We start from the raw sequence: 26,047 nt of genomic DNA, 5'->3' as shown, positions 1-26,047 counted from the left end.
AGACTCATGGTATCTCTTGGTGTCTGTGTTGTGTGTGGGTCAGTGAGTGTAGACTCATGGTATCTCTTGGTGTCTGTGTTGTGTGGGTCAGTGAGTGTAGACTCATGGTATATCTTGGTGTCTGTGTTGTGTGTGGGTCAGTGAGTGTAGACTCATGGTATCTCTTGGTGTCTGTGTTGTGTGTGGGTCAGTGAGTGTAGACTCATGGTATCTCTTGGTGTCTGTGTTGTGTGTGGGTCAGTGAGTGTAGACTCATGGTATCTCTTGGTGTCTGTGTTGTGTGTGGGTCAGTGAGTGTAGACTCATGGTATCTCTTGGTGTCTGTGTTGTGTGTGGGTCAGTGAGTGTAGACTCATGGTATCTCTTGGTGTCTGTGTTGTGTGTGGGTCAGTGAGTGTAGACTCATGGTATCTCTTGGTGTCTGTGTTGTGTGGGTCAGTGAGTGTAGACTCATGGTATCTCTTGGTGTCTGTGTTGTGTGGGTCAGTGAGTGTAGACTCATGGTATCTCTTGGTGTCTGTGTTGTGTGTGGGTCAGTGAGTGTAGACTTGGTATCTCTTGGTGTCTGTGTTGTGTGTGGGTCAGTGAGTGTAGACTTGGTATCTCTTGGTGTCTGTGTTGTGTGTGGGTCAGTGAGTGTAGACTCATGGTATCTCTTGGTGTCTGTGTTGTGTGGGTCAGTGAGTGTAGACTCATGGTATCTCTTGGTGTCTGTGTTGTGTGTGGGTCAGTGAGTGTAGACTTGGTATCTCTTGGTGTCTGTGTTGTGTGTGGGTCAGTGAGTGTAGACTTGGTATCTCTTGGTGTCTGTGTTGTGTGTGGGTCAGTGAGTGTAGACTTGGTATCTCTTGGTGTCTGTGCTGTGTGGGTCAGTGAGTGTAGACTCATGGTATCTCTTGGTGTCTGTGTTGTGTGTGGGTCAGTGAGTGTAGACTCATGGTATCTCTTGGTGTCTGTGTTGTGTGTGGGTCAGTGAGTGTAGACTCATGGTATCTCTTGGTGTCTGTGTTGTGTGGGTCAGTGAGTGTAGACTTGGTATCTCTTGGTGTCTGTGTTGTGTGTGGGTCAGTGAGTGTAGACTCATGGTATCTCTTGGTGTCTGTGTTGTGTGTGGGTCAGTGAGTGTAGACTCATGGTATCTCTTGGTGTCTGTGTTGTGTGGGTCAGTGAGTGTAGACTCATGGTATCTCTTGGTGTCTGTGTTGTGTGTGGGTCAGTGAGTGTAGACTCATGGTATCTCTTGGTGTCTGTGTTGTGTGTGGGTCAGTGAGTGTAGACTCATGGTATCTCTTGGTGTCTGTGTTGTGTGTGGGTCAGTGAGTGTAGACTCATGGTATCTCTTGGTGTCTGTGTTGTGTGTGGGTCAGTGAGTGTAGACTCATGGTATCTCTTGGTGTCTGTGTTGTGTGTGGGTCAGTGAGTGTAGACTCATGGTATCTCTTGGTGTCTGTGTTGTGTGTGGGTCAGTGAGTGTAGACTCATGGTATCTCTTGGTGTCTGTGTTGTGTGTGGGTCAGTGAGTGTAGACTCATGGTATCTCTTGGTGTCTGTGTTGTGTGGGTCAGTGGGTGTAGACTCATGGTATCTCTTGGTGTCTGTGTTGTGTGTGGGTCAGTGAGTGTAGACTCATGGTATCTCTTGGTGTCTGTGTTGTGTGTGGGTCAGTGAGTGTAGACTCATGGTATCTCTTGGTGTCTGTGTTGTGTGTGGGTCAGTGAGTGTAGACTTGGTATCTCTTGGTGTCTGTGTTGTGTGTGGGTCAGTGAGTGTAGACTCATGGTATCTCTTGGTGTCTGTGTTGTGTGTGGGTCAGTGAGTGTAGACTCATGGTATCTCTTGGTGTCTGTGTTGTGTGGGTCAGTGAGTGTAGACTTGGTATCTCTTGGTGTCTGTGTTGTGTGGGTCAGTGAGTGTAGACTCATGGTATCTCTTGGTGTCTGTGTTGTGTGTGGGTCAGTGAGTGTAGACTCATGGTATCTCTTGGTGTCTGTGTTGTGTGTGGGTCAGTGAGTGTAGACTCATGGTATCTCTTGGTGTCTGTGTTGTGTGTGGGTCAGTGAGTGTAGACTCATGGTATCTCTTGGTGTCTGTGTTGTGTGGGTCAGTGAGTGTAGACTCATGGTATCTCTTGGTGTCTGTGTTGTGTGTGGGTCAGTGAGTGTAGACTCATGGTATCTCTTGGTGTCTGTGTTGTGTGTGGGTCAGTGAGTGTAGACTCATGGTATCTCTTGGTGTCTGTGTTGTGTGTGGGTCAGTGAGTGTAGACTCATGGTATCTCTTGGTGTCTGTGTTGTGTGTGGGTCAGTGAGTGTAGACTCATGGTATCTCTTGGTGTCTGTGTTGTGTGGGTCAGTGAGTGTAGACTCATGGTATCTATTGGTGTCTGTGTTGTGTGGGTCAGTGAGTGTAGACTCATGGTATCTCTTGGTGTCTGTGTTGTGTGTGGGTCAGTGAGTGTAGACTCATGGTATCTCTTGGTGTCTGTGTTGTGTGGGTCAGTGAGTGTAGACTCATGGTATCTCTTGGTGTCTGTGTTGTGTGTGGGTCAGTGAGTGTAGACTCATGGTATCTCTTGGTGTCTGTGTTGTGTGTGGGTCAGTGAGTGTAGACTCATGGTATCTCTTGGTGTCTGTGTTGTGTGTGGGTCAGTGAGTGTAGACTTGGTATCTCTTGGTGTCTGTGTTGTGTGTGGGTCAGTGAGTGTAGACTCATGGTATCTCTTGGTGTCTGTGTTGTGTGGGTCAGTGAGTGTAGACTCATGGTATCTCTTGGTGTCTGTGTTGTGTGGGTCAGTGAGTGTAGACTCATGGTATCTCTTGGTGTCTGTGTTGTGTGTGGGTCAGTGAGTGTAGACTCATGGTATCTCTTGGTGTCTGTGTTGTGTGTGGGTCAGTGAGTGTAGACTCATGGTATCTCTTGGTGTCTGTGTTGTGTGTGGGTCAGTGAGTGTAGACTCATGGTATCTCTTGGTGTCTGTGTTGTGTGTGGGTCAGTGAGTGTAGACTTGGTATCTCTTGGTGTCTGTGTTGTGTGTGGGTCAGTGAGTGTAGACTCATGGTATCTCTTGGTGTCTGTGTTGTGTGGGTCAGTGAGTGTAGACTCATGGTATCTCTTGGTGTCTGTGTTGTGTGGGTCAGTGAGTGTAGACTCATGGTATCTCTTGGTGTCTGTGTTGTGTGTGGGTCAGTGAGTGTAGACTCATGGTATCTCTTGGTGTCTGTGTTGTGTGGGTCAGTGAGTGTAGACTCATGGTATCTCTTAGTGTCTGTGTTGTGTGTGGGTCAGTGAGTGTAGACTTGGTATCTCTTGGTGTCTGTGTTGTGTGTGGGTCAGTGAGTGTAGACTCATGGTATCTCTTGGTGTCTGTGTTGTGTGTGGGTCAGTGAGTGTAGACTCATGGTATCTCTTGGTGTCTGTGTTGTGTGTGGGTCAGTGAGTGTAGACTCATGGTATCTCTTGGTGTCTGTGTTGTGTGTGGGTCAGTGAGTGTAGACTCATGGTATCTCTTGGTGTCTGTGTTGTGTGTGGGTCAGTGAGTGTAGACTCATGGTATCTCTTGGTGTCTGTGTTGTGTGGGTCAGTGAGTGTAGACTCATGGTATCTCTTGGTGTCTGTGTTGTGTGGGTCAGTGAGTGTAGACTCATGGTATCTCTTGGTGTCTGTGTTGTGTGTGGGTCAGTGAGTGTAGACTCATGGTATCTCTTGGTGTCTGTGTTGTGTGTGGGTCAGTGAGTGTAGACTCATGGTATCTCTTGGTGTCTGTGTTGTGTGGGTCAGTGAGTGTAGACTCATGGTATCTCTTGGTGTCTGTGTTGTGTGTGGGTCAGTGAGTGTAGACTCATGGTATCTCTTGGTGTCTGTGTTGTGTGTGGGTCAGTGAGTGTAGACTCATGGTATCTCTTGGTGTCTGTGTTGTGTGTGGGTCAGTGAGTGTAGACTCATGGTATCTCTTGGTGTCTGTGTTGTATGTGGGTCAGTGAGTGTAGACTCATGGTATCTCTTAGTGTCTGTGTTGTGTGTGGGTCAGTGAGTGTAGACTCATGGTATCTCTTGGTGTCTGTGTTGTATGTGGGTCAGTGAGTGTAGACTCATGGTATCTCTTGGTGTCTGTGTTGTGTGGGTCAGTGAGTGTAGACTCATGGTATCTCTTGGTGTCTGTGTTGTGTGTGGGTCAGTGAGTGTAGACTCATGGTATCTCTTGGTGTCTGTGTTGTGTGTGGGTCAGTGAGTGTAGACTCATGGTATCTCTTGGTGTCTGTGTTGTGTGGGTCAGTGAGTGTAGACTCATGGTATCTCTTGGTGTCTGTGTTGTGTGGGTCAGTGAGTGTAGACTCATGGTATCTCTTGGTGTCTGTGTTGTGTGTGGGTCAGTGAGTGTAGACTCATGGTATCTCTTGGTGTCTGTGTTGTGTGTGGGTCAGTGAGTGTAGACTCATGGTATCTCTTGGTGTCTGTGTTGTGTGTGGGTCAGTGAGTGTAGACTCATGGTATCTCTTGGTGTCTGTGCTGTGTGTGGGTCAGTGAGTGTAGACTCATGGTATCTCTTGGTGTCTGTGCTGTGTGTGGGTCAGTGAGTGTAGACTCATGGTATCTCTTGGTGTCTGTGTTGTGTGTGGGTCAGTGAGTGTAGACTCATGGTATCTCTTGGTGTCTGTGTTGTGTGTGGGTCAGTGAGTGTAGACTTGGTATCTCTTGGTGTCTGTGTTGTGTGTGGGTCAGTGAGTGTAGACTCATGGTATCTCTTGGTGTCTGTGTTGTGTGTGGGTCAGTGAGTGTAGACTCATGGTATCTCTTAGTGTCTGTGTTGTGTGGGTCAGTGAGTGTAGACTCATGGTATCTCTTGGTGTCTGTGTTGTGTGGGTCAGTGAGTGTAGACTCATGGTATCTCTTGGTGTCTGTGTTGTGTGTGGGTCAGTGAGTGTAGACTCATGGTATCTCTTGGTGTCTGTGTTGTGTGGGTCAGTGAGTGTAGACTCATGGTATCTCTTGGTGTCTGTGTTGTGTGTGGGTCAGTGAGTGTAGACTCATGGTATCTCTTGGTGTCTGTGTTGTGTGTGGGTCAGTGAGTGTAGACTCATGGTATCTCTTGGTGTCTGTGTTGTGTGTGGGTCAGTGAGTGTAGACTCATGGTATCTCTTGGTGTCTGTGTTGTGTGTGGGTCAGTGAGTGTAGACTTGCCTCCAGTTGATCTGATTGGTTGATTGATGCTGTTCGAGCATCCAATGACTGTGCTAGACATCGCAGCGCAGGTGTAATAATTGCTACAGTGCAGAGGGACGTGGCGAGTGGCGTGCTGTGGATTTTTTAACACATTCTGACCTGAGATCAGATTCATACGAGGTTTCCACTGGACACACACTGGTCTGATTAACCCATTCTGACCTGAGATCAGATTCTAAAAATGTCAGTCGTTCTTAGATTTTTGAAAAAATAGCAGACCTACAAGCTTGTATCGCGCCACTCGGTGGCGCGCTACGAGCTTGTAGATCTGCTATTTTTCAATAGCTAAAGCATAACATGATGCTGACACCAAAATGGGTTCCCGTTCAGAATGGGTTAACTAGCAGAGCTATGTTGTAATGACATCACGTTTAATCTCACAGCTGTCTATAATGGCTATTGCAAAAACAAAGCTTCAGTAAATATGATTTACTATATACTAAAATGTTTTTGTTTTAAGGAACACGTACGTTACATCCGTGGGAACATCGTCTGTGTTGTAATATGACCAGATGTATCCTCTCGTTGAGTTTGTAAAATGTCTGAAAAACAACCCTTGCCAGAAACAGCCGGGGAATTTGGCAGAGTGTGTGGCGCGCCAACTGTGTGTGTGTGTGTGTGTGTGTGTGTGTGTGTGTGTGTGTGTGTGTGTGTGTGTGTGTGTGTGTGTGTGTGTGTGTGTGTGTGTGTGTGTGTGTGTGTGTGTTGCTGAGGGAAGATGTTCCCACAAGTAAAGTAGAATTTGAGAAATGGACCATTTCCCTGCCCTAAAATATTTTTACGTGGTGCAACCACTTCATTAAGGAGCTACGTATGTGTGTCTGTCCATGGCTGTTCCAGGCTGTTTTCAATTTGCACATGGCTGTAATGTTTTACAATCCCAGTTTCAGTAAAGCTGCCTCCCACCTGACCTCCTCTCCCCTGTGTAATGGCAGTGTAATCCCTAGAACATGGGTTCCCAACCACAGGTATTGTTCTGACCAAGCAATTGGTTGAAATAGGCTCTCCATTAGGGCTGTGAATCTTTGGGTGTCCCACGATTCGATTCGATTCCGATTCTTGGGATCACGATTCGATATTCGATATTTTTTTTTCCAGATTCGAAACTATTCTCTATTCAAAATGATTCTTGATTCAATACATAGGATTTCATCACAATCTACTCCAGCCAACTGAAGTGATTAACTTGAAAATGACTGAAGACATGATGTTTACTGTAAGGGTGAGGGTTAGGGTGAGCTTACATTTCATATTATAAACACCATGTAGTGAAAACTCCTATAACTAACCAGAAATAAAATCTAAAAAAATAATAATAATAATAATAATAATAATTAAAAAATCGATTTTTGGAAATTATGAATCGATTTTGAATCGTTCATAACGGGAATCGCGATTCTAATTCGAATTTTTTTTGACACCCCTACTCTCCATGCAGCCGTGCTGAAATGAGCATGACAGCACACCTAGCCGTAAGATTTTAGGACGGATCACGATCAGAAATAAATCAGTTGTGCATCAGAGCAGCAGCAAAATGATCTTAGGAAAGGAACAAAAACAAAACTTAACTGGGTTAATAATAGCTGAATGGGATGAATGGGCCTAGAAGACCGGAGACTCGAGAGCGCATTGGTTCTGTACTGAACTTGGTTAGAATGGCTCAGTCTCAGTGACGGACTATAGTTGATGTCTACTTTTATATGTACAGTAGCTGTTGGTCTTCAAATTCCTCCAGCATTCCTGAAGGTTTTCTGAAAATGCATGTTTTCCCTGCAGGTTTTATTCACTGATTAACCCATTCTGAACGGGCACCCATTTTGGTGTTGGCATCATATTATGCTTTAGCTATTGAAAAATAGCAGATCTACAAGCTCATAGCGCGCCACCGAGTGGCGCGCTATGAGCTTGTAGGTCTGCTATTTTTGAAAAATCGAAGAACGACTGACATTTTTTTAATCTGATCTCAGGTCAGAATGGGTTAATAATGAAACTGTCAGGATGTAATAGACATTTTTTTAATCTGATCTCAGGTCAGAATGGGTTAACCTTGCCAATTCTACTGCTTTGCTACTGAAAAGAAGTGTCCAGCAGAGGAACTCTATCTACTCAAGGAATCTGAATAGAAAAGAGTAGATAGGGGTGCAGTACGTATAGTTCAGACTAGTCATTGGTCCGACAAAGGACAACCCACCTCAAACTCTAACCTAACCATAACCGCAAGCACGGGAGCAGCACATGTCCGATATGCGGACGCATGTCAGACCAATGCTCCATATGCGGTCCCCAAAAACATACAGTATGCCAACACCTTTGCAACTGCCCCCCTTTAGTTTCTCATGATGAGGTTATGTTCTGACAATGCACTGACAATCTACAGACTGACTTACCAATGGCAGACATGTGAAGTTCTCAAACGGCACATCTGTAGGTTATTTTGGCACTGGCAAACAAAGCAAATGTTAGGGCTGCAACTGTTGATTATTAGCAATTATCCTACTCATTGCTTTTTCGATTAATCAAATAATCAAATTCGTATTAATTGGTATCAATATGAAAACACATTTTCAAGGTATTACCGAACAAATTGACCCTGTAATTGTTTTTAAATAATGTTTTAATATCAATGTCATTATCATTATATGCATGTTATATGCACGTAAATCTCTATGTGACTATGGTAAGCAACTACATGAGAGGGGGTGCAATAACCTAAGATATTTGCACTGGTGCGCACTACAGCACAAATATCATATACCACGGCTTTAAGTGTATTATTGAAATAACAAGTTGCATTATTAATATTTATGATTAAAAATGTGTGTGTGTGTGTGTGTGTGTGTGTGTGTGTGTGTGTGTGTGTGTGTGTGTGTGTGTGTGTGTGTGTGTGTGTGTGTGTGTGTGTGTGTGTGTGTGTGTGTGTGTGTGTGTGTGTGTGTGTGTGTGTGTGTGTGTATGTGTGTGTGTCGGTTGCTGTTGCTAGGTTACAAGAGTAAGATAACTACAGTAAGGTGCAAGTATTGCACCTTACTGAGGTTGGAACTGTTGTATAGCATGCATCTTAACCCATTCTGACCTGAGATCAGATTCTAAAAATGTCTATTACATCCTGACAGTTTCATTATTAACCCATTCTGACCTGAGATCAGATTCTAAAAGTGTCTTCGATTTTTCAAAAATAGCAGACCTACAAGCTCGTATCGCGCCACTCGGTGGCGCGATATGAGCTTGTAGATCTGCTATTTTTCAATAGCTAAAGCATGACATGATGCTGACACCAAAATGGGTTCCCGTTCAGAATGGGTTAATGCATTACACACTAAAATATGTAATGCAATTAATGTAATTGTGAGTGCACAAACGGACAGGACAATGAACATTATTCTTTTTGTTTTTCTACGGCACCAGGCAAATTCCAACCTCTAATCCCCCGACTCTATCAGATCCTATAGCCTTGCAGGCATGAGGCATGCAGGTCTCGGAAAAACATTCAACCCCTGGATTAAAAGTCCTCTGAGTCGCTACGGCTGATTGGATTCCATACATATATATTTATAGAGCATAGACAGAGACAGAGTAATGAACCATGGACAACTAGTGAATAGGAAAAGTGTCTTAGCTACAGTGCATAGAGACCGACGGATGACCATGACAGGCTGCAGTTGCCTAGAGACATATATGCTGATGATGGCATGTGACTGTTATGGCAAACAACAGCTTCCATATGCTCAGTTAAACACAATACTAGCTTTCATGCTTGATTAAACACAATACCAGGGGTGAGGGATTGTGCATCCTTCAGGGCAGGCATAACAGGTCATTAGGTGTTCTACGTGGGAGCGATGATACAGTACTAGGTGCTGCAGAGCACACATCCCCTTGGGTGATAGATATGCAGGTGCATCATTTGCTGCACTCTCTCCTTTTCCAGATCCATCGCCGGGCCAATCACTGAGCAGCCGTGCCCAAGAGGAAGATGGATGCTCCTGGGTGGAGGATGTGGATGACTGCCTTTATGCTGCTGTGCACTCCAGCGGAGGTAGGCCCAGTGGTGAACAGTGGTGGATATGTCATTGAAATCACATTTATCATATCCATTATCATGCTATGTTCTACCTGCAAATGGTCCTCGAGTTACGTGCATTACAACCGTACACACACCACAGACCACACAGAGATGGGCAGTATTTGAAATACATGTATTTCAAATACGTATTTGAAATACTTTTTTGTATTTTGTAATTTGTATTTCGCTGGGATGGAAGATGTATTTTGTATTTTGTATTTAGATACATTTTTTGACCCAGTATTTGTATTTTGTATCAAAATACATTTTCAATGTATTTTGCCCATCTCTGCCACACATGCAGACACACATATAGACGTGGCGCATTTATAGTATGATAGCAACCCCATACCTGCCAATTGATTACTTAACCTAACAGACAGATAGTTAAAACGGGTGCTATGACAGGTTGACAACAGGTATTATTAGGTTCCCAAGTTGCATCGTTCCCAAGTAGGCCGGTGGTAGTACTGTTAAATGTAGGACACAAAAAATAAATAAAGGGAAGGGACCCATAAAAATGGATCCCGACCCATTTGTTTGGGAAACGGTGCTTAGACGTGTTGTTCTGCTGGTCCAGTGTGTAGAATCATATTTCACAATTTTAGTTTCCGTAGTCGGCGAGCAGAGAATGGCTGTTATGGTTGCTTTTACTGGTTAGAGGGAAGAGTTCCATAACAGAGAATTCGCCGGTTCAACTGGACACATCTGGTTGGCCTTTTCTCTGTACAGAGGTCACATTTTCCATGAAGCTCAAATGAATTTAATGGATGTCTGCGTAGCTTCAACTCCCCTTCCTGTGGTCTAAATAAGGATATGGGATCCATCCTGTTTTAATAGCCCCCTGGGGGGCTTACAGTAAGAATACAGGGTCAAAATGGGGTGCAGGCACAAGTTTTCCTGTGAGTACTTATAAGCACATATAGCTTATATCAGTGGTCCAGATGTTGTTTTAACCACTTAAGACATATATATACTTCATCGTACAGCATATTTCTAACATATTTTGACAATTTCTTCTGTATAATGACATGGGGACACCATGTTGAAAATGGCTCTATAGGGACTCAGAGCAGCAGTCGTACCCAGACAGAGAGCTCTAGGACTCAGAGCAGCAGTCGTACCCAGACAGACAGCAGAGAGCTTTAGGACTCAGAGCAGCAGTCATACCCAGACAGAGAGCTCTGTAGGGACTCAGAGCAGCAGTCGTACCCAGACAGAGAGCTCTAGGACTCAGAGCAGCAGTCGTACCCAGACAGAGAGCTCTAGGACTCGGAGCAGCAGTCGTACCCAGACAGACAGCAGAGAGCTTTAGGACTCAGATACGAGCCGAACCTTTTTAACCCATTCTGACCTGAGATCAGATTCATACGAGGTTTCCACTGGACACACACTGGTCTGATTAACCCATTCTGACCTGAGATCAGATTCTAAAAAAATGTCAGTCGTTCTTGGATTTTTCAAAAATAGCAGACCTACAAGCTCGTATCGCGCCACTCGGTGGCGCGCTATGAGCTTGTAGATCTGCTATTTTTCAATAGCTAAAGCATGACATGATGCTGACACCAAAATGGGTTCCCGTTCAGAATGGGTTAAACTCAAATCTTTGTTTCTCGGGGGGGGGGGGGGGGGACGGTGAGACGGGTGTACGAGTTTCTACGACCAAATCGTTTTTTTTTTAAAAGAAAACAAAGACATTTGTAGAATCGGCCTCAGGTCTTAATAATTGGTTAAATAATGAAACAACATAATATGTTAATATACAAATATTATTCTTGCAGATTTACGTGGAGGCAAGCCCAGACGTCAACGAGACCCAGCAGCATCCAACCAACGTCTATCACGACATCGGCGTCACCAGGAACAAGATAGTAACGGCGCAGTTTGAGTGCTACCAGAAGATAATGAAGGACGATACTCACATCAGACAAGGTCAATTAACCAAAATAATAGCCAATAATGGGCCTGGGCGGCTGGTGTAGCTGTCTAGACACCTAGACCACATTCACTAAAAACGGCGGGACAACGCTCCACACGTCCCAAACTCTTCTCCCTTCTGGCTACAAAACTATGGAATGCACTTCGCACTGCAATCAGAACTGCAAACTCAAGCCCGACACACACCGTCTGCGACCGCCGCGCGTACCGCCAACAGGACGCGGCGCGCTACCACGCGGCTGGGGAGTTTTGTTGACTATTCCATTGCCACGCCCACGGATAACCGGGTGGAGGCCGCGCGGCAACGCCTGGAAAATAGAACAGCGGTGCATCGGCGCGGCAGGCGAGGCGTGACCGCGCACCAGCGCGCGTCGGACGCAGCCGGTGTGCGATAGGTTCATTGAAAATAATGGAGGCGGCTGTGTCCGCCGCGCGGCGACGCGCGGGGGACACAGCCGGTGTGTTTTAGTCCCAGTCTTCCGCCCTAGTCTGAAAAGTGAAAACCCACCTCTTCAGACTACATCTTAGCCTGTAGCACTCGCCGTAACACTTGCCCTAGCCTCGACGACCTTACAGGCGTACATAACAAAGGCTCAACTTATGTAATTTAATTTATATAACATTTTATGTAGACATAGCACCCTATAATCAATAGTGTATAGTGTATACGCATAGTTTCATTATATATATTCCCATGGGCGGAGCTTGAGGGGGGGGGGCAAAAAAAATAATAAAAAAATGATATGATATGATGACTCGCTGTATGGCTGTAGTGCATGTGTGTACAGTATGTGTGTGAGCTGCTGTACTACCTAAATAACTCATTTTTAGGGGTTAGGGCATTGTAAAAACGCTAAAATAATAAAATAAAGGTAAAAAAAAAAAGGTTGCACGTGCGGGTGTCGTTGGCCAAGCAGTCGCACCCCCAGGCGTCAAGTTCAAGCTCCGCCTATGGATATTCCACTGTTAGACGGATTCAGTACTCTCTCTAAGGATCTATAAGGGTCCATTTGGTTACCAACTCTCCGTCATTTAGCTGGGGACCGCTGGTGTTTGAGGCCCATGCACTGATCAATACAGCCAAATGAAGCACCTCAGAGAAGGATGAATGTTACAGTATGTGTGTGCCACACATAACACACCACATCAAAGACAACCATGTTATCATTTTTCAATGCACAATACTTGACTTACAGAGAAGGGAATTAAGGGAGACATTTTTTTAAACTGTAAACGGTATTCAATCACTGATTTCTTCTCTGGTATTTCCCCTGGTTCAGAGTCCATGTGTAATCGCACCTGGGATGGATGGCTGTGTTGGGATGACACCAAGGCAGGCTATACCACCGAGCAGAACTGTCCAGACTACTTCCAGGATTTTGACCCTTCAGGTGAAAGCCTGCCGTACTGTAATAATTCTCACTAAAGCTGGACTAGTTGGCCTCCAGAGACATGAAATGGATTTGCACGCACGCACGCACGCACGTACACACACACACATACATACACACACACACACACACACACACACACACACACACACACACACACACGCACACACACAGGATATACAGTATGCTTATTGGATGCAGTCTTTCACTGTGATCACTGGCTTGTAGATATTGTAGTTTCAGAAGTGCATATATCCCCAGCATGTCAATACACAGTGATACAGTGATGTAACACTGTTGACTAAAGAGATGCTCTAAAATATTCTATATGGAGTCTGGAACCACACCTCCGGAAATCAGAGTAATATGTTTGTCAATTTCCATTTCTGCTAAGCAGCAAGCTATTATGCTTAGATGATTTCTATTTATATTAGGATACATTTGCACAACTGTAAAGACAAAACGGAAGTGGGGAGGATACTTTATATTTACTCATGATCAGAGCTTATGTTCTCCAGACTGTATATTATATTATACTGTATTATATTATACTGTACTTATATTTACTCATGATCAGAGCTTATGTTCTCCAGACTGTATGACGGAAATTGCGAGAGGCAATAATGGTGAAAGTCGAGAGAAAGTCAAGCATGAAACTAAAGCTGATTATTTGACTGTACTGTGTGTATGTGTATGTATGAGATGTTGTGTATGACGTTTTTTAACTATTGTTTTGGCCTGCAGAAATGGTGACCAAGATCTGCACAGACGGTGGACACTGGTTCCTGCATCCTGAGAGTAATCGCACATGGACCAACTACACCCGCTGCAATGAACACACACACGAAGGCAGAGTGGTAGGTCACTGTGAGCTCACGCACGCACGCACGCACGCACGCACGCACGCACGCACGCACGCACGCACGCACGCACGCACGCAGGCAGTTGTATGACTACATACACACATAGCTCCTCATAGGAGTTGTTATAGGGTGATGTGTGTTGATGCCCATTATGCTGTAACACTCTTTCAGCTGGTCTGCCAAAGACCCAAATTGCCCAATTAATTACAAGTGATGGAGGACGCTTCAGCACTAACCCTCACCATGAAGGGCAGGGCACAGAACACACTGGCTAAGATCTCTGAATTTGCTACGTGTCCCTTTTTAGAAGATTATTTCATTTGTTTAATGTTTATAAATCACTTCAAAGTTATGCGCCAGAATACATTTCAGCTACGATCTTCTAGATATACTGTGAACCTACAGTACCTAGTAGCACTAGGCGCCACTGAATCTGAAACGCTGTATTAGTAGATATGTTTAACCCATTCTGACCTGAGATCAGATTCATACAAGGTTTCCGCCGGACAAACACTGGGTCTGATGAACCCATTCTGACCTGAGATCAGATTCTAAAAATGTCAGTCGTTCTTCGATTTTTTTCAAAAATAGCAGACCTACAAGCTCGTATCGCGCCACTCGGTGGCGCGATATGAGCTTGTAGATCTGCTATTTTTAAATAGCTAAAGCATAACATGATGCCGACACCAAAATGGGTGCCCGGTCAGAATGGGTTAAGTGATGCTAAGACATATTTATTTAGCCTTGTTTATCTCAATGATTAATTTGATAGCTTTGTATGTGTTTTAGGTTTCTGCTCATGAAACATTTCCATGCTTCCTGTTTTGATCATTTCTTCTTCTTTTCATGTAGGCTACTTGTTTTCATGATCCTTCTTTTTTGTGCAAAGCACATTGAATTGCCTTTTATATATGAAAGGTGCATTCCTAACCTAATATAAAAAAAAGCCTAATGGGTGGGTGGGTCAGTGGACCACCGGCCGCCACCATACCACATATGGAGTCAAATCCTCATACTATAGCCCCCACCCAATGCTCATAATGGAGATGAATCCATGTCAGATAGAACATAAACCAAGTGCACATACTGTATATGGAGATTTAACTTTCAACATGCACTGATGTCAGACACAACAACAGAAACCATATCAAAACCATGTATTTAACCCATTCTGACCTGAGATCAGATTCTAAAAATGTCTATTACATCCTGACAGTTTCATTATTAACCCATTCTGACCTGAGATCAGATTCTAAAAGTGTCTTAGATTTTTCAAAAATAGCAGACCTACAAGCTCGTATCGCGCCACTCGGTGGCGCGATATGAGCTTGTAGATCTGCTATTTTTCAATAGCTAAAGCATAACATGATGCCGACACCAAAACGGGTGCCCGGTCAGAATGGGTTAAGAGTTCCTGATTATCATTTGGCAAAGTAAAATACATAGCAGGTGATCACAGAAGCCTTCTGTGTTGCTTCTAGACCTGTTACAATAATTATTACATGTAATAATAATCCATTTTCTGGTTGAAAAAATGTCCATACATTTTCAAATAGTTTTAAAAAATAGCAGAAATAGCAGATCTACAAGCTTACAACACGTCACTTTGTGACGTGATGCCTGTACATCGAACTACTTCCACTATTTCATCAAACATGACTGAATGTGTCAGTGATTTCTTTGTTATTTGTTATAGCCATATCTGCCCTGTACAACAATCAGAAATACAAATTGTAACGTTCCAATGTTCAATGGAAAGAAAAGACAATTAAATTGTTAATCGCAAGTATTTGTGTGACAATTAATCGACAACTTAAATGTGTAATCGTGACAGCCCTAGTTGCTTCATACCAGCCTCTGTTGAACAACTCATACTACATAATACATATTGATACTACATTAGACAAATGTCATGCGTCTGACGTCAGGTGGCACAATAAACAGGAACATTAGAATTCCACTCACGAGTGACCTGGCTGGCGGAATGACACTTAATTCATCACTCTAAAAGGTTTGTGCGTCTTCTGCACCAAGTGAATAATGCATGGTCTGCATTTACATCTAGCACACCTCTGGTCATTCTAAACCAGTGGTTCCCAAACTTTTTAGCCCGTGACCCAAAGGAGAGATTAGACGTTTGAGGATTGAGTTGATCCACAAATGTTTGACCCACTGTTTAATTGGGAAACGGTGTTCTGAATCTAAGCCATTCCAAGCACTTTATTAATGTAATTCAGTCAATGTAATCACATTCACTCGTTGACCCCACAACAGCACAGATACAATCAGGAACCTTCCAGCTCCCAGGCAGCCACTCTAGCTCCTGAATGATGTACTGTGTAGGGATATCATCTCTATACCCAACTAACTCAAATAGGGTTGTCCCCATCGGATCATTTGTTCGGAAATCGGGGGCGATCACGTCATTTTCTACTGATCGGAATCGGATCGGGAGCTAAAAAAGGTGATCGGGACATCCCCAGTATCAATATTATATCCATATCATGATATTAGACTGGATATTGTCTGTGATTTTGGATATTGTACTGATGCGACATAAGTGTTCTATAAAAAATACAAGTAACCGATCAGGAAGAATCGGTATCGGCAGATACCGATCAGAATCGGATTGGGAGAAACCTTTTTTTTTATGGAACATTTGATGACAAAAATAGAAAAGGAACCACCGCTCATCTGCTGAAAAAAACTTTAGCGAGGTGCTGGAGCCACAAAAGGAGTATGAGGAAAAATAAAGGGAAGCTCCGCACAATCTGATCTGCGCACAATCAGTTTATTTTTGGCAAGCTTTCGGTCTACTGACCTTCTTCAGGCATAATCATGGAACATTTGATGAAAATAGCCGATCTACAAGCTTAAAACGTGTCGCTTTGCGATGCTTGAGCAAATTTGGTGTAGAAGGAAAAATGGATGGGGCCTAGTATGGACTCCTGAGGGACTCCGAGGACATCCTTCCATAAGTCCTTTCATCATTAAACATCAATAACAGATTTTCATGGAAAAAAACATATAGTATAGTAGAGACAGCATAGTGTAGCCTACAGCACAATTTAATACAGTCATCTGCTTTCATGGGTTATTCACACACTAAAGTTTAAACAAACATCACCAGGTCAATAAAATGGAAACAAATTATAATGTCCTTTGTTTTCTTCCAGACGGCAATGAATCTTTTCTACTTGACCCTCATTGGCCATGGGCTGTCGCTGACCTCACTGTTTGTCTCGCTGGGAATATTCTTTCAATTCAAGTATGTCGACTAACCAAACAACAGTTGAATGGATCGTTTTGCAGGACAATACCCATGATGCATTGTGCTTAGTTTAGATAATGGTTAACATTAGGCTTGTGAGGCTCAGGGAGGGGGTGTAGCAACTGAGATTTAGGCTTCCCTGGCTCCACTCATTGCACATAGTGCATAATTGGGTATTGCCCTACTAGCCCATCCATTCTAATAGCCTCCAACAAACATAATATGTTTCTTACTGCTGTGTGTGTGTGTGTGTGTGTGTGTGTGTGTGTGTGTGTGTGTGTGTGTGTGTGTGTGTGTGTGTATATATATATATATATATATATATATATATATATATATATATATATTATATATATATATATATATATATATATATATATATATATATATATATTATATATATATGTTCCTTTCTTTTTGGACCCTAACCACGGGGCCAACAATACAAACAGAATGTCTCTGACTGAGTCACTGATGGAGTATCAGCCGGGCCAATTAATTGTTGATAGTTACAATAGAGCTGTGACTCAGAGTGTACAGATTGGAATGGAATGCACCCTTATGGGTCCATTTGGTTCCATTTGTACACTCTCAGAGTTATGGGGGTCCGTGGCCTAATCATGCACACCAAACTGGGAGTCCTTTAAAGGTTTGAGATCCACTGCACTACCGTACTGTACATTACAATGATCAATGTTTCATGTTCCCTCCATTGCAGGAGTTTAAGCTGCCAAAGGATCACCCTGCATAAGAACCTCTTCTTCTCCTTTGTGCTAAACTCTGTGATCACCATTATCTGGCTGACGGCGGTGGCTAACAACCAGGAACTGGTGCAGCGGAATCCTGTGAGTAATGACGCTTCACATATCCAACCAACTGCAATATCTCTGGAAACTAAGTGCCTTGTTCTTCACTTCTACCTGTTCTATCCCTTCACCTATTGTGTCACCTATTTCGATATGCTAGTTTATTCTCTGCAAATATAGGTTGGTTGTTTTTAATGTTTAGATTTGTTTTTGCTTGACCATAAATGACCATAGATGCTAGATTTGATGTTTACCTGGTATCCTAGTTTATTTTATTTCTGCTGGTGTCCTAGTTTATTTGAATAGTACTACATTATTGTATTTATGCTCCACTCATGTTGTTTGTTGACCAGTGTGCACTTTTAATGATGCCATGGGGGGAAATCGATCATAGATATACAGTATGCAGTCATCCTGTCATTGCATACCATTTACTCTGATTTCTCACTTCTTCAGTAAGTTGCTCTAGATATGAGTATCTGTTAAATGTCTAAATTGTACATTGGAATTGGTCTAAAACTAAGTGTTCTTAAAATGCATCATCCCGAGGCGGCAAAAGCTAAATGTCATGCAGTGTTCTGCTGTTTTTAGTAGTTAAATTCATTGTGAGAGACAAAATGACAAAGAGATTTTGTCTGTGAGAGGACTATCATTGTCATCCCAGTTGAGAAAATGGCATAGCCGTCACCATGGGGACTTTAATGAAATATATCATGCTCTATTAAGCTAGATGATATTAGTTTAAGCACATAACGAAACCACAGTTGTGGCAATGAAAATATTGTGTGCACTTTTCATTTAGCTCCTGCATCTCGTACTTCCTTTTCATACAGACAAGCTGCAAGGTCTCTCAATTCATCCACCTGTACCTGTTTGGCTGCAACTACTTCTGGATGCTGTGTGAGGGCATCTACCTGCATACTCTCATTGTGGTGGCCGTGTTCGCAGAGAAGCAGCACTTGATGTGGTACTATCTTTTGGGATGGGGTAAGTCACAAGGTTAAGTCATAAGGTAGTCAGTTAGTTAGTTACCATAGTTATTATTATTAAACAGTTATTGAGCAATTTAAAGTACAACTTATTCAACAAAGTGACTATTTAGCCAAAAACAAAAAGGTATGGGCTGAAGCCGAAGCCATCATATATATATACTAGGGCTGTCCCCGACTAAGGATTTGTATAGTCGACTGATAGATGAATAAATTTGCTGTTAGTCGACTAATAGTCGTTTTGTGAACATCGACTGAGAGGCTTGTCATTAGCCAGATTGAGCACAGCAGGTGAGATTGAGATTCTGGAGTCTATCAGGCCAGCGCACTGTGCGATTCAAGTCACAGGCAGTGGCACATTGCCACACAGGCAGACACACTCCACATGCACATTGGAGATTTGAACAGTCAGAATGTTCAAATGTGTTTATGTCCCCCACAGACCTAGTGGAATAATACAATATTTTTGTATATCTTTGTAAATATTGTATTTTTATATACAATATTTTGGGGCAACATCGACTAAGAGGTGGTCAGTCGACTGAGACCCGTTCCGATCGATTAGTCGACTATTCGACTAATCGAGGTCAGCCCTAATATATATATTTGTTTTTTCTTTCTCTTTGTTGTTCACAGGATTCCCTCTTATTCCAGCCACCATTCACGCCATTGCACGAAGCTACTACTACAATGACAAGTAAGTAAGCACTCAAAAGGCGTGACCTACAATGACTGATAGACAAAGTGTTCACAATAAATTACAATATTAAACTAAGTTATCATTTTTCAAAGCACTGTCAATAGTAACTAAGAAGCTACGTAGCCCCAGAGTAAACATTTGGGATAATCTATTATTTATAATGAGGCCACATGACGTCCAGGATTGAACTCGGTATCTATTTTTGAGTGGTGCAACCACTCCAAGGAACAGCAATGTCCGTGTTCACCTATGTGTTGGTTAATAAGCACCAGTATAATGAGTACCATTAGGGGCGCTGTTGTGCCAGAAACAGAGAGAGAGAGTGCTGCACTGTTGCCTGCTAATGAGAGAGAGAGAGAGGAGTTGCACCACTCAGTTCACACGGGTGTGATTTTTTTAATGGTGTAAGGACTTTCAGACAGGCTTGCTCTAGTGGGAGAACTGCTTGTCCATCCTTGTACATTGAGCTACAGCCATATGCAAATATCTCCTTCATCTATCTGTCTATCTATCATAGAGTTATAAAGGATAGACTAGTACGGACAGCCCCGCCCACCGCTATTCATTTCAATGGAAGTTGCTCAGTGGCATTTTGAAGCACGGCGGGGTTTCCTCGTGCTAAATGCAGGGGCCTGGCCTGCAGTTCCAACTCTGACCACTACGTCTTGGCGGCTTCAACGTTGGCTAGCCTTTCTAGGGGCTTAGATCACCCATGATGTGCTGACGTGATCTTGGCCCGGTGGTTGGCTGACTGTATGCATATGACAGCGTGAGCTGAGCTGTGATTGGTCTATTTATGAGGGGACAGAGATGGAGACATACAGTAAAACCACTTCAGTCCTTTATCCCATTCTGACCTGAGATCAGATTCATACGAGGTTTCCACTGGACACACACTGGTCTGATTAACCCATTCTGACCTGAGATCAAATTCTAAAAATGTCAGTCGTTCTGCGATTTTTTTCAAAAATAGCAGACCTACAAGCTCATATCCCGCCACTTGGTGGCGCGATATGAGCTTGTAGATCTGCTATTTTTCAATAGCTAAAGCATAACATGATGCCGACACCAAAATGGGTGCCCGGTCAGAATGGGATATACATTTTGGCCATTTGAAAATAGCCGATCTACAAGCTCACAACAATGCATCGTGATGTGACGCATTACGATAGATCTGCTATTTTTTCAAAATATTTTGATACTTTTGAAAACTTGAAATGGGGACATTCTGCATAGTTGAGTATACTTTCTACTCTTGACACTTTAAGTACATTTTGATGCCAATACTTTAGCACTTTTACTCAAGTACATTTTGAATTCCAGACTTCTACTTGTAATGGAGTACGTCTTCTACATTGCAGTATTGATACTTTTACCCAAGTAAAACAATGGAGTACTTTTCCCCCACTAACATGCTGTCTGGTGTGTTGTAGCTGTTGGATCAGCTCCAACACGTCTCTGCTTTACATCATCCATGGACCCATCTGCGCTGCTCTCTTGGTAAGCTTCCTTCAACCCATTCTGACCTGAGATCAGATTCATACGAGGTTTCCACTGGACACACACTGGTCTGATTAACCCATTCTGACCTGAGATCAGATTCTAAAAATGTCAGTCGTTCTTCGATTTTTCAAAAATAGCAGACCTACAAGCTCGTAGCGCGCCACTCGGTGGCGCGATATGAGCTTGTAGATCTGCTATTTTTCAATAGCTAAAGCATAACATGATGCTGACACCAAAATGGGTGCCCGGTCAGAATGCCTTGCATTACGATTATGGTATCACGTCTCTGTTATCTCACAGTTATTGTTTTTGTAGTGTTACTGTATTTCAGTGGTTTTCAACCAGTGGTCCTTGAGGGGGTTCCAGGTGGTCCCCAGCTAAATGATGGAAAGTTGGTAACCAAATGGACCCTTTTTTTTATCGTTTATCGACCCTTTTTTATCGCCCGGAAGGGCCAACGATAACAAAATACTCCTTTTTTTGGGGGGGGTCTGCGAGGCTAAATGTCATAGTGGTCTGTGACTCAAATGCCAAATAAATAATGGGCCTTGATATGAAAAGGATTGGAAACCACTGGTGTACAATACATCATTCTCTTGCTAAAAATACAATTTAGCAATTTTGGCATTTAGCAGATGCTTTTAATCCAGTGGGATTTACAGTAACCAAGAACAATACATGCTAGTATGTACAGTAGTTGAATTATCAATGTGTAGGTCCGCAGCTATTGATTATTTTCTTAGCGATTATTCTATTGGTGTCTTGTTTGTTTTCATTAATCAAACAACGCATTTAAAAAAAAAAAAAAATCATAAATTATTGTTTTTGAATTGATTCAATCTATGCGTTATGAGCTTGTAGGCCTACATCTGATATTTGTCCTACTCTATATAAAGAATACAAAAAAGAAAGGGTTAATTATCTATTAGTTAGATTAATTCATATTAATATATGTATGTATATGTATATATATATATATACAATGGTTTGAAAAACCTCACATCCAGGTCCAGGCAGTGGGAGTAATGAAATGAAATGAATAATGAGCCGCTATTCTTGCTCCGTGGTGTGGAAAGAAAGTCGGTGGTTTGTGAGCAGGGAAGAATACCGCAGTGAGAGGGCTTCATTTTTTATCCCATTCTGACCTGAGATCAGATTCATACGAGGTTTCCGCCGGACACACACTGGTCTGATGAACCCATTCTGACCTGAGATCAGATTCTAAAAATGTCAGTTGCTCTTCGATTTTTCAAAAATAGCAGACCTACAAGCTCGTATCGCGCCACTCGGTGGCGCGATATGAGCTTGTAGATCTGCTATTTTTAAATAGCTAAAGCATAACATGATGCTGACACCAAAATGGGTGCCCGTTCAGAATGGGTTAATGAATGGGTGATAAACACCCACGTCTCTCTAGACTCCTGCTGCAGATTAGAAATACCGCTAATCAACAGGCAAGGCATGTTTCAAGGAGTATTATATACTTTATTGAAAAGAAAGGCTCTCAAAGTCATCTTTGGCCAAAATGTAGCTTGGATCATTGTGAAGATTTTGATTAGTCCTTGATATTGCAAAATACATTTGTTAGGTTGGTCTTTAAACTCCATCACAGAACACATCTTCTCCCTGCTCATTTTATTTGCAAAAAATATACAATTTGGTCCACAGGATTGTAAATAAGGCCCCCGATAGCTATGACCTAAAAGATGTAGTGCTTATTAAAGGTATATTCAGTGATTTCACTCAAAAAACCTTAGGTTTCGTTTTTGGCTGGGACCTAAGCCTTTCGTCCAATCAGAATTCAGGATAGAGAGTCAAAAACGAAACCTAAGGTTTTTTGACCCCCAGGGGTTAACTGGGGACAGGGAGGAACTCCTTATATGGTCAGCACACTCTATAGTAGGGAGGATTATCACAACAAAACAAAAAAATAAGTGATATTTGAATTAAGTGAAATCACTGAATATACCTTTAATCACTTAAGCACCTATTTTATACTTTGACTATTGGAAACTAGCAGATCTAACAAGCTCACAATGCGTTGCATCGTGATGCATTGTGAGCTTGTAGATTTTTCAATAATGTAATAACATTTAGGCCAACGTGGTAAATGTCCTGCTTGTTTTCCCTTCCGCCAGGTCAATCTGTTTTTCCTGCTGAACATTGTGCGCGTACTCATCACCAAACTGAAGGTGACGCACCAGGCCGAGTCCAGCCTCTACATGAAGGCTGTGAGGGCCACACTCATTCTGGTGCCCCTGCTCGGCATCCAGTTTGTCCTTCTTCCATACAAGCCGGAAGGAAAGGTCTCCTCTGAAATATACGACTATGTCATGCACATCTTAATGCATTACCAGGTAAAACGATGTCATGCACATCTTTTTTTTTTTAAACAATATATTTATTGACATTCTTTTTCAATTATATAAAAAAAGTATTACTATGGAAGAATAAAGCTGCCATAACTCAAATGAAAAAGCATGTCTCTTATTTCAATTGACTTTTCGTATTTGCCATTTCATTTGAGTCATGGCAGCTTTATGCTTCCATACATTACAGTTATAGCTCTCTTGTTAATAAAATGTTGTCATGTCTTAATGCATCACCAGGTAAAACTATGTCATGCACATCTTAATGCATTACCGGGTAAAGCACCTTTCAGGCATATAATCCAAGTGCTCTGTAGTATTATGGCAACCTGAACCTGTCTGTAACGTTGATGATTTAGAACTGAAGTCTTCCACTTAACACCCTGCGCGGCAAGGACGGAGTTGTCCGTTCAATCAATTAGTAACGCCCAACGCTCAGGACGGAGATTGATAAAAAGATAAAAATCGCTTCACAGGCTCGGAGTGTCTGTTTGCAACATTATTATTATTAGTTCCCCCCCATTTTAGCCTTGAGACCGAAAATCTTAAAACGTGAATAACTCTTGATCTAAATCATTCCGTCCAATTTTTTTTTTTAATGTTTTTTTTGTGGCTTTCGCCTTTATTTTATTTTTTTATGGAGGGACAGACAGTAGGCTGACAGGAAATGGGGAGAGAGATGTGGGGGGGGGGAGACATGCAGTGAAGGCCGTCGGGATCGGGAGTCGAACCCGCGGCACACTGCCAGACTGGATGGTCCAGGCCAAGGTGCCTGGACCACTGAGCCATGGCCAAGGTGGCTGGACCACTGAGCCATGGCCCAGGCCCATTCCGTCCAATTCTAAGAAAAGATGATGTGTCAGACGGCCCATCGCGGTCCCGTCGCTAGTCGCGTTAGAATCAATCATACCTCCCGTTGTTGTCGATGGCATGGAGAGTGTTTCGGCTACATCGAGCTACTTCAGCCACATCCGGGATAGCATCCGGTCCGTCTACCCTACCCCCTTAGATAGCATTTCTGTAGACTTAGATAGCATCTGATACAGACTTATAGCATGTTATGTAGACAGCACTATAATTGTATTGTATGTAGTCATAGCACGCCATAGTACATATGTATAGCATAGTAGTATATATATATAGTTTATATGTATAGTCTCATAATATAGATATTCCACTGTTACTTTCTTAGCTTACGCATGTTTTATGATAAATGCTTTTGTGATGTATTCCCATGCTTTTGTTCTTGATTATTGTAAATCGCTCTGGATTAAGAGCGTCTGCTAAATGCCTAAATTGTAAATTGTAAATTGTCGCTAAATGTGCTCCGTTGCTATAAATCGCTGGGCGCTCTGATTTAATGGATTAAATAACCCCGGGCGTTCGGGGTGATAACCATCAATCTTTTTTTTCCTTTTTCTTTTTCTTTGTCCATTTAGTTCCATTTCTACCCTGTCTGAGTTACAAAACCATAAAGGTCTATTTGGTTCCTAACTTTCAATCAGCTAGGGGTCCTTAACAGTCCATTTTGGTTCACTTTGGATACTCAAAATGTATTTAACGATGGATATTTTACTGTGTGTCTTTGTCGCAAAATGTCAAACTTCTACATCATGCTGTCTGGAATGTCTTCATTAGGAACAGTCCCTTGAGATGAACCATCTCCTTTTCAAGGGAAGCATGCTAGTAATCTAGTTCCCGGTATGTTAATGAAGCATGCTAGTAATCTAGTTCCCGGTATGTTAATGAAGCATGCTAGTAATCTAGTTCCCGGTATGTTAATTGGTGGAATGTGATTTGGAATGAGATTAGATGTTTGTTAACCATCATCCATAGACACCAATATTTACTTCCATCCACAAGATATCTCGTGGAAAGCAATTATTACCGTCTTGGCCAACCACGAGAAACACGAGATTTGATTAATAAGCATTTAATCCAGTTTTCAAATATATTTTTTTAGCTATTTCTTTCCGGAGCTGGAGCCCACCTCACTCCCATGGTAGAAACGGCCTACAGTACATCCCCATCGCCAGTGCACATGCCCATGCACGCGGTTATTAGTTGTTTTTGTGCTTAGAATGGGATAAACTACCATGTTTTGAGCCTAATAAAACATTAATCTGACGTGGCGAATAATCGTCCGCGCGTTAGTACAAAGCCTGGGGTGAGGCTAGACTGCAGATATGGAGGGCAGATGTGGCTCTTCTTCTTTCTCACGATCCTGCCTAGAGGTCTGGGCAGGATTCTGTTACGGTAAGTGGCTGGCCTCTCCTGCTGCGTTTTGGAAGTTACTAGCAGTTGTGCATCCTTTATCCTTGACTTTACTTTACATTTAGCTATTCGATCTTGGCATTGTTGTGCAAAATGTGTATAATTTAACGTTATTATGATGAAAGGCACAGGTATAGCAGCTCAGCTGTTGTGCTGGCCATGATGTTTACATTGCAGAGACTGAGGTCTGTTCTTTTAGACATGCAGCGGCAGCCTTGTGAGCGTGAAAACTCTGGCTTTTGAGGATTTTATAAAAACCAAGCCTTCCCTTTGCCCTTTGACAGGCCTTTGTTTATGTTGTAGCCTAGGGAAGAGCTGCAGGAAGGAAGGCATGATTACTATCTGGGCTGGGAGGCTGCAGAATGTCAAATGCGTGTTGCCTAGGTTTCAGTGTGGCGTCCGTGCTTCTGACGTGGGTGGTTTAATGTCGTTGTACAATTATAGGTCTGATTCATGCTCTCATTATGCACCGGTGTCGTGCAGTGGCTGATCCATAAGCTTATAACACGCTGTGACGCGTTGTGAACTTGTAGATCAGCTATGTATCTCCTCAATGTGACACCATGCACAACCAAGTATAACTCGTATGTATATAGGGGTGAGTCGGCTAACAAATCATAGAGAGAAGGATATTGTGTAGACACTCTGTCTGTCTGTCTG

General features: G+C 42.8%; 1 protein-coding gene across 1 annotated transcript in view; it reads left to right on the top strand.

Moving 5' to 3' along the window:
* Positions 1-26,047, top strand: part of calcrla (calcitonin receptor-like a) — a 65,675-nt gene that overhangs the window by 32,987 nt on the left and 6,641 nt on the right. The window contains exons 2-11 of the mRNA XM_083776501.1: positions 9,149-9,256; positions 11,065-11,215; positions 12,502-12,612; positions 13,357-13,469; positions 16,652-16,743; positions 17,465-17,591; positions 18,386-18,539; positions 19,178-19,238; positions 20,675-20,741; positions 22,883-23,101. Of these exons, the coding sequence (XP_083632627.1) occupies positions 9,194-9,256; positions 11,065-11,215; positions 12,502-12,612; positions 13,357-13,469; positions 16,652-16,743; positions 17,465-17,591; positions 18,386-18,539; positions 19,178-19,238; positions 20,675-20,741; positions 22,883-23,101 (1,158 nt within the window). The 5' untranslated portion in view covers positions 9,149-9,193. The remainder of the gene's footprint in view (positions 1-9,148; positions 9,257-11,064; positions 11,216-12,501; positions 12,613-13,356; positions 13,470-16,651; positions 16,744-17,464; positions 17,592-18,385; positions 18,540-19,177; positions 19,239-20,674; positions 20,742-22,882; positions 23,102-26,047) is intronic.

Source organism: Protomyctophum parallelum (assembly GCF_964188405.1).
Source record: "Protomyctophum parallelum genome assembly, chromosome: 11".
In the NCBI taxonomy this organism is placed as follows: Eukaryota; Metazoa; Chordata; class Actinopteri; order Myctophiformes; family Myctophidae; genus Protomyctophum; species Protomyctophum parallelum.
This window is presented reverse-complemented; position numbering and strand designations above follow the sequence as displayed.